The sequence below is a fragment of the Hippocampus comes genome, unplaced genomic scaffold (assembly GCF_001891065.2).
Source record: "Hippocampus comes isolate QL1 unplaced genomic scaffold, H_comes_QL1_v1.1 scaffold40, whole genome shotgun sequence".
Lineage (NCBI taxonomy): Eukaryota > Metazoa > Chordata > Actinopteri > Syngnathiformes > Syngnathidae > Hippocampus > Hippocampus comes.
The window spans coordinates 833617-842932 of record NW_017842058.1 but is presented as its reverse complement, the minus strand read 5'-3'; the positions used below and the strand labels follow the sequence as shown (position 1 = coordinate 842932).

The 9316-nt window shown below is 41.3% G+C and overlaps 1 protein-coding gene across 5 annotated transcripts in view; it reads left to right on the top strand.

Moving 5' to 3' along the window:
• The window catches only part of arhgap9 (Rho GTPase activating protein 9), a 43301-nt gene that overhangs the window by 7797 nt on the left and 26188 nt on the right, over positions 1-9316 (top strand). For all 5 annotated transcript variants that reach the window (XM_019861058.1, XM_019861059.1, XM_019861060.1 and 2 more), the window contains exons 2-3: positions 7544-7869; positions 9105-9303. In XM_019861058.1, the coding sequence (XP_019716617.1) occupies positions 7645-7869; positions 9105-9303 (424 nt within the window). In that variant the 5' untranslated portion in view covers positions 7544-7644. The remainder of the gene's footprint in view (positions 1-7543; positions 7870-9104; positions 9304-9316) is intronic.

Here is a 9316-nt window from a genome sequence, read left to right as displayed (position 1 = left end):
TCTCTCTCTCTCTCTCTCTCTCTCTCTCTCTCTCTCTCTCTCTCTCTCTCACAGACAGATTCCCATACACATTACAAGCCATCACAGAAGAAAGTGCAGTGTGTGTTTGAGCACATCTCTGTGCTCTAGCTCTGATCATCAATAATGCATGGCTTTGGCAGGATGAAAGACTGTTTTGACTCGGGGCGTGTGTCTCTTATGTAGAGAGAGAGAGAGACATCACGCCTCATAACTGCAGCATCCATGCGCAAAGTGAACCAACGCAGGGCTCTCTCTCTCTCTCTCTCTCTCTCTCTCTCTCTCTCTCTCTCTCTCTCTCTCACTCTTTTCCTCAGAGAACACATGCGGGTTACATAAATAACATTGACTTTTGGCACGTTTGCACTAAATCATGTTATTGATCATGTATTCGCCAGAAGGGAGAGAGACAGTCTGCCTGTTTGATTTGAAATGTAGTCAGTTGTACAGTATAAAGACACTACATGTGAAATAATCACAAAAACTTAACGGATTATATCATGAAGATATGGGGCCAGTGTCGGTTTTGACAGGACCACCAAAACTTGGCTCATAAAAAGACTTCACGTTGGACTTTGCATCGTGTATTTTTTCACAATTGATACAGTTCGCTGTTATCTGAACATGTCAGTCTTCTGCTTTTGTCAATATACCCCAAGTACCAAGAAATACACTGTCTGTTTTGAGCCCGACTGAAATTAGCCCGTTTCGAGGCGGCAGTCGTGTCTCTTATAAATAAAATGTATTATTATTATTATTATCATCATGCAAATATGACCCACACTACCACCAGCTATTCTCTTCTTGAGCCAATTACGACTGGCTTTCGTTACCATAACGACTATTCCAGTATCCAGAGTGTGGCTACTTGAGTCTAAAAAAAGCATATGTGAACTTCGACCCAGGTATTTTGTAAATTAGCTGCATTGTGATTTCACAATCAAGCACGCTCACATGACAATTTCAGAATTAGATGGCTAAATGCTAGTTTACTGTGTATCTGTGACTCAACTCCGGCAATAAACTCCTCACTCTCCACTTTGCTGAAGGGGAGCCCTTAGTCATCTATCAAACATGGTGAAAAGTATATGCAGGACATCCTTGTTCTCGTTCATTGTTGTATGGTAGTGTGTCATGTTGCGTGTAATATCTGTGCCAGGCCATTAGTTGGTGCTCGCATTTGAGGTTTTTTTCGAGAACTTTTTTTACTCATTCAAAGTAAGTTGACAGTTTTACCTGATTTGTTTTTGTTTGTAGTTATTGCATCATCAAATATTCCAACCGTGCGCTTTTTACATGTAGATGTAGCTACAGTGTGTACGTGTACGTGTATGTGTGTGTCAAAATGAGAGAGCGCCTGGATGCCTTTGATGTTCCTCATTCACTCACACTCAGCAACTCAACCCCCATGCCTCAGCTGGCTTTGAAGACCTTGATTATTCAAGCTGCCCTCTTTGTACTTCAAACATATGGAAAGACAACGGCTATGACGCTGCACCCGATTTTTTATTTATTTATATATTTTTTTGCTCCCTGTCAAAATGGAACGGGTTCTAATTAGAAATGTTCACATGATACATTTCATAGGGATAGATCGCATCCATTATTACAAAGTTCTTTCATGTGGACTTTTTTCCAATGAGCTTTGAACATTAAACCATTTTGAAGGCGGAATTTCAAGCTCGTTTTGATCTTTTTGTAACTGATCTGAGTTGGAAATGAATCAAACGCAACTTCTAAGCACTCAAATAAATGTTTCTGTTAAGGAATATAAGTAAACAGTTTGACATCATGAAATAGTAATGTTTTTAACTATATTTCAATATTTTTTTGGAAAACAGTATGATTTATATGGCACCTTTCAGAGGAACCAAAGACTATTGGGGGGGAACTAAAGTCTCCAGTGTATCTAAAGCCTACGCATGCATCATTGTTCAAATGCAGGCTTTTGTGAAATGAAGAAGTGTAACCAAGTCACAATCATTCTGAAACCTTTTCCATTCTATTAAGATGATTTAAGTCATAATATTGATGATAAAAATAAAAAATTACATCACACTTTACATCCCTTTCGGTGTTAGCTCACTGAGCAGCGAATGCTTGAGAACAGAACATGTTGTGTAAAATATTCCAAAGATGCTCAGTAAAGTAAAAACTTTGGTTTTAGTTTGTTGTCGCCAAGAAATTTTGAACAGTTATGGACAAGTAAAAACTGCCTGTGATAATCTTTGCATCATTTTACGAACCCTGACAAAACCCCCGTCCGCAAGAATTTACAAGCATCCATCGCTCATTGAGATACCAGCTTTAGAATCTAAAAGTGCTACAGGCACACAGTTAAAATTATACTACACAGACAAATAAAATAAAACAATGGGGCACATCAAGGTCGATTAAAAGCCAGTTTCAAGATGAAGGACTTGTTTTTTGAAGGGCTGTGGAGTCCTGAAGTGGCTGTATAGGGACTTCCACAGATGTGCTGCGGCGGTCACCCATGGTCCGGAGCTTGGTTCTGGGAGTTTGGAAGAGGTTTTGGTCTGCAGAGCATATGTTCCCAGTTGAGTTTGCTGGCTGAGGAGTTTTTGGGGTATGATGGGGCTGTTTGTCATCGGCAGTGGAAGGAAATGACCTACTGGCTGAGTATACAACCAAGGGGAAGCATAGACAAGATGATAACTATTGGACCAAGTACAGACCCTTGAGGGGCACCGCATCTGAGAGTGAGTGTTGTAGACCTCGAAGGTCCCATGACTCCCATCCTAACAAAATGGGTCCTGCCAGAGAGACAAGATGTAAACCAGTCCTGAGCAGAGTTTGGGAGCCCAATATCTTCATGGAAGTGCTTAAGAAGAAAAAGGTGATTGAAGGTATCAAAAGCTGCTGTTAAGTCTAGTAGGATGAGGAGGGAGGGCCGGCCGGCATCAGCTACCATAAGAAGGTCATTCGTGACACGGACCACAGCAATTTCCGTGCTGTGAGCAGAAGAGAAACCTGACTGAAATTTGTCATACATTCAAATGGTTGTGAAGCTGAGCTGCAACCACTTTTTCCAGCACTTTCGAAATGAATGGGAGGTAAGAGATTGATCTGTAATTGGCTTGGACTTCTAGGTGGAGGGAGGGTTTTTTCAGAAGTGGCTTGCTGACAGCTCATTTTAATGCTGGGGGGACATGATTTTAAGGAGAGGTTTATTATTGTAGTTATGACAGGGGCTATGGCAAAGAGATTTGATTTTCTCAGTCTTGTAGGAAGGGGTTCCAGGATACAAGTGGTTGGTTTCAATTCCTTGATAGGGGATTCTATGTCACCTTGTGAGACCTCAGAGTAACACTGGAAAGAGTAAGGTACTGTCGGCTGTGAGCCATTTGACTCTGTAACTAGAGCTGGATGACTAGGGAAGTGAGTGTGAATGATGTCGATCTTGGTTTTGAATAAGTAGGGGAATTTGTTAAAATGGTTGTGTGCAATGTCCAAAACAGGGAACTAGGCTTATCTTCTTTCTCCTCGTTGCCTCTTTCAAACTGAACACTGTCATGTGTTGCCCTGTTGCTTTCGCACGCTCCTGCCTAAGCTCTTCTTCTCCCCATCGACATCCACTACCACACACTCTCTGGTGTGGGTGGCACCAAACACCCCAAAGCAAAGCAAACAAATAATCCACACAAAAATTATAATGGGTCAGTTACAGTGTGATTGGTTGTTCGTTGACGGTATTGTAAAGTTGACTGGCAACCAGTCCAGAACTTCTCTCGTCAAAATTCCGCTGGGATAGACTGCAGTTCCCTACAAATGAATACAAGTGGTTTGAGGCGGATTCAGACTGTCGATATTTTTTCATTGTACAGAGGTGATTTGCTGCAGGGTCTGTGTAAAAACCTTGATTGGCATTGTTCCTATTAGATAATCACGTGTAGGACACATAATGTTCGTGCTGATTTACGAACATGAGGACACATGACACAGCCCTGCGCACTGATCAATAAGTCAATTAGCTGGGCTGCTGCTCGTTTACTTTCACTACCGATGCTTTTATTACCCAATTTGACTGCCTTCCATAACTACTAGTGAACATTTGCTTTACTTGCATGGCTGGTTTAACAGCCTACTAATATCCCTTTTTATGTTCACTTCAAAACCGAGGCGTCAGTTTGATTCACCCGTTTTCCATTTGCTCGGTCGGATGCCTTTACGCGATAAATAATCCTTTTGCCATTAGCCTTTGGCAAAAGCCCTCAGTGCCTTTGTCTGCATCCACTGCCATATGGACTGCTCACGGCATTTTGGTGTATGAGGCCATGTGAGCTCACTCCATCGTATGAAGCTGATTTAAAATATGCAAGTGCTTTGAATTGAACCAAATCAAATCATTTCATATTCGATTCAAATTCTGCCTAGTTTCAAGCATTGTTCAGATTTGGGTGCTATTCCCCCTCATAGGAAATTATAGGATCATATTATCTCGTCTCGAGTCAAAGCAATGTGAGCGAACTATATTTCTAATGGATTTTGGGATCTTAATCAACAAATGTAGAAGCATGTGGCATTTTAACGACCAAGCTATCAAAGTAGTAGATTCATTGACGATGACGTAATTGCTCACAAGCTGAGTCTTATCCGGCTCCTTCTTGGGCAACAACTTGAGGTGCTGTTGTTCTGATGCCAAAGTGTGCAAACTTGTGACAGGCATTTGCACATAGACTTGTTGTGTCATTCTATAATATCCACTTGTTTTGGCACATTTAGACCTGAATCGGTTCTACTTTGGCTAACAAAATCTCTTCCCGTTTGTATGCAGTGAGAAGCGCTTGCATTCCTGTACATTTTCGGCATTTATTTATTTATTTATTTATTTATCTATTTATTTTCAAGAAGTGTGGCCCGAGCTGCATTACACCACCACCACCAATGTAAGAGGAAATGGGATTTTACTCATGCTAGAAAAAAAAACAGTAGGACTTCACATGAAAGATTTGCCCCATAATATCAACCCAATTTTTTTAAGTAGGCAAAAATATTTCCTTCAGGATTAATGTGTAACAACAAAATTGTCGCTGAACATAACATGAACAAAAGGTGCTGCTTCCAAACAAATTTAGTGAACTTGAGATATGGGCGCTGTATGCTGACAGTGAAATCAACTCACTTCAAGTGAACAATAAGCAGAACTTTGGTCAGTCGAGAGCAGTTCTTCCAAAAAGAGGCTTAACGTGGTTTATTGAAATTTACTGCCAAACTCAACACAAAGCAAGGAATTACACTTTGTGTATGTAAGGCTTAGCTTTTCAGTCTGTTATCTTATTTCTATTGCAAACTTGCATCTCCATTGCTGTGACATCACCCTTTAAGCCAAGGGTTGGCCACAAATGGTGCAGCATCATATGTAGAAATCATATATTCTTTATCCTCTGTGTAGTACAGCTATGAGTTCCGTGTTGGTGAGCTAAAAAGAGCTGAGACATATTAATGAACAGTATACCCATCTCTCTGTGTTATACTATCCCCAGGTGGCCAAGGCGGCACATCGGAAAGAGGACCGACCACAATGGCCATTCAAGTGAGGCAGTGTGACAAGGCTCCAAAATAGCGATTTCGTTCGCAGCTTGCGAGTCATTTTGCGGCTCATTAAAATACATTGAAGAGCAATACTGAGAATCAAAGATTTGTAAGATTTTCTGATCTGCAGAGACTGTCCCATAAAGCTTCACTGGGCTGGGTGCATGCCTGTTCAAGCGGTTCAACGCGCTTATGTCACCAACTGATATTTGCCTCATTCAAGTCAACTCGCATCTCAAGGCACCATTGTAGTCCCTACTATTACTATTATGATATTTCAATGTTATCTTTTTCAAATAAAGTTCGTGCTACCCAACCACCCAACCACTACCATTACTGCGGTGCAGTTGGGTTTTAGTTTAATTCTCAACAGCCGAGGACTTCACTGCTTCATCGCTGTGTTTTAATACCAGTGGGATTATCAAGGTTGAGCCAGTGAACCCTGCCCTGCCCATTTCACTACTGTCACACACACAGCACCCGGATTTAGCTATGTACTCACATTCTCTTTTTTTTTTTCATCATTCATTCCCCATCTTGTCTTAATTTAGCATTTGCCTTGTAATTCTCCGGGATTTCTCCTTCATGCCCCTCATTTTCTTGCAGCATCATCGGGCCTGATTGGGACCAAGCCTTGTTGCGAGGTGCTCTTGAATGCCACCTTTGGCCCTGTAGGCTTGTGTTCTTTGTGTGTGTGTGTGTGTGTGTGTGTGTGTGTGTGTGTGTGTGTGTGTGTGTGCGTGCGTGCGTGCGTGCGTGCGTGCGTGCGTGCGTGCGTGCGTAGCCGTGATGTTTCTGGTAGAAAGTTTGACTGGTCTTATGTAAGCAGCCAGTAGAAGTGGAAAGGCATACGGATGCTATTTTGGGCTGATGCATCCCTTGAAATTCTCCAAACACATGATTTATTTACATACAGGTACACCATCCGAAGTCGGATCACCACAAAAAGTGGTAAAATTTGCAATTAAAGCCACATTTTTAGAAACTACACCACATATGTCAAAGCTTGTTGAAACTATCATCATATCATGCCACCACAGAGAGGTACGAGTGATGCCAAAGGGGAGTCTTGTGATGAGAACTGCTCACAGTAGGGCCTGAGCCAAGATACAAACCCAGAACCTCTCAACTTTGAGGTTGACAGACAAACCATTAGCGCTGCCCCAAATTAACTTATCAATACATAAATGAGGGACACCTTTCCGTTTCCTCTCCATCAGGGGTCTTTCAGGCGTCTAGCATTATTTTTGTTGTCGTTACTTTTGTTCGAATTTTTTTAGAATGAACTTTTTGGGGGCCTCACAACGCCCCAAAACTCACGGATTCTTGCATGTGGATGTACCCTGGAAAAATTTGGACTCAAAACAACCCCTCAAAAGCTCGTTGAACCAGCAATTGAGTTCAACTTTGCATGCTCCACTTTATTGTCTTTGAAATCTATTCAGAAAATTAGCAAAGTGACATTCTACTCACCAGTTTCTTTCGATCTGAAGCTTCTTCTCCGTGTCACAGGACCGTCATATCAGTCTCTGATACATAGCGATGGGCCATTTTAAAATGTTTCTGGATAAATAATACACGAGTCTCTTACAATGAGTAAAAAATAACTAGCAGTTAGCCGCAGCACTCCCATCACTTTAGGAAGAATACTGTAGTCTTCTTGAGCCATGCTACATGAATTTGGGTGTGCCCAGCTGCGATTCCTCACGATCTTTGTCACTGATGAAGGTAAAACTTGCAGGCACCCATGAATCATACAATACTTTATCTAATAATATTTCCAACCATTTCTGAGAGATTTTGACCGATTGCTACAAATATATTTTGATCCTATTTTTACTTCGGGCAACTTCAAATTTTGCAAGTGAGGTTTGATGACTAGCCATAAAACTGCAATTCTAAAAACCTCACCAGGTCAGAGCGTGACGATTGTTTTTAGTAACTTTACAATTTCCCTTGTGTTTTTTTCCAGAGCATGGAACTAGCCAGGTTGCAGGCCCGTTGTAATCCAACCAGGATCGCCGTCATCCACCATCGGTGCACCCTTCGCTGAACGAGCAGAGAAGAAGAACCATGCTTTCTGGCACTTGGCGGCGCTCAGTGGGGCACCAGCAGCAGCCTGCTGGGATGCCCGCGGTCAACACCAGGGGGGTGACGCTGTGCGGCGTACCCAGCGGCACAGTAGTTCTCGAGGCCCAATATGATTACAACTATCGTGGTGCTGACGGAAGGCAAGTTTGCATTCGGGAAGGTGAACGCTTCATTCTCCTTAAGAAGTCCAACGCTGACTGGTGGCAGGTGAGGAAACAGTTAGGGTAAATATTTCAAATGTCTTAACCCTATAAGAATCAATAAATATGGATAGCATTTACTTTGTTTAACTCTTGAACAACCAAGACATAAAAGTGAACATTTTCATATTTCTTTAAGTCAGTTATAGCAAAAATCTGTCGTTTTTAAACATTGAGCCATGACCACATAGTTGAGATGTCACTTGATGGTTAAAAAAAAAAAAAATCTGAAAACAAACCATAATAGTGGCCAAAATAGGGATAAAGGTCACTTAAAAATCACAACTTTGAGCACATTGAATTCACTCTATATTTGGATTGTTTATTTCATTGCTATTTTCCCAATACGTGGAAATATTGGACAGTACTACGTATTGTATTTCTAACTTCATCTCAATTGTGTAAGGTGCAACATTACACCTTTATTATATATATCTACATATATATATTGTGTTTTATATTGTATATTTCATTCTGTACTGTGTACTGTTTATTTTTTAATTCATTTTTGTGCATGCAAATACGTTTTGTTTTTCTACTTTCTTCCTTTCAAAATGTTGCTGCTGTAAATTGCGAATTTCTCCATTGTGAGACAAATAAAGGTTTTCTTATATTATTTGAGCTCTACAATAACAAAATGTGTTGTAAATTAGGTACATACAGTATTTCCTTTACAAATGTGGCCGACCAAACTGTTGGCAACTAGGAGAAAAGCAACTGCATCATGGTCCTTTCAACTAATTATTTGCTTTCTTAATGTGCTGTACTGATTTGCCAAGTGGGTAATTAAAGGGCTAATATATCGAGTGAAAGTCAAATGGCTGACTCATCATGACCAGATTATGTTTGTGCTGGTATGCACTGTTATCTCGCTCAAGATTGAAGGATAGTTTCTGACATTTATAAATGTGTTGGGTTTTTCCCATTTAGATTGCATATGATGATGTATTATGAATTCTCTCTGCTCTGTGGTAACAACTATTACTGGAAATGAGTTTGGGGCGTGCGCTTCCTCTTCCTCTTGCTCTAGTTACATACGGCATCTCTTCCAGTTATTTAAAAATTTGGAAAATAACAGAGGCACAAATGAGGGCAAGGCCTCTTTGTTCGAAAATGACAGATAATATATTAGATATATTATCAATTAAATCGTTTGGCCAAGTAGGTAACATTATCCACTAGACCAACTATCTGTGTCCACAGCAGATGCTTAAATAGGGGTTTGTGTTTGTGGTGTAACAGGTGCGGAGGATAGGGGCCGCAAGTAAAACGAAACCGCTGTACGTGCCTGCCACATACGTGACCGAGGTTCCTGTCGCACCCATGCCCTCGCCCCAGCGCCTCATCATCTCGGCTGCGCTCAACTCTAACGTCCGCATCTTGCCCCGAGTGGCGCTCACGCCGAGCCCCACAGAGGTTACCCATCACGATCATCACCAAGGTAAAGTGAGAAA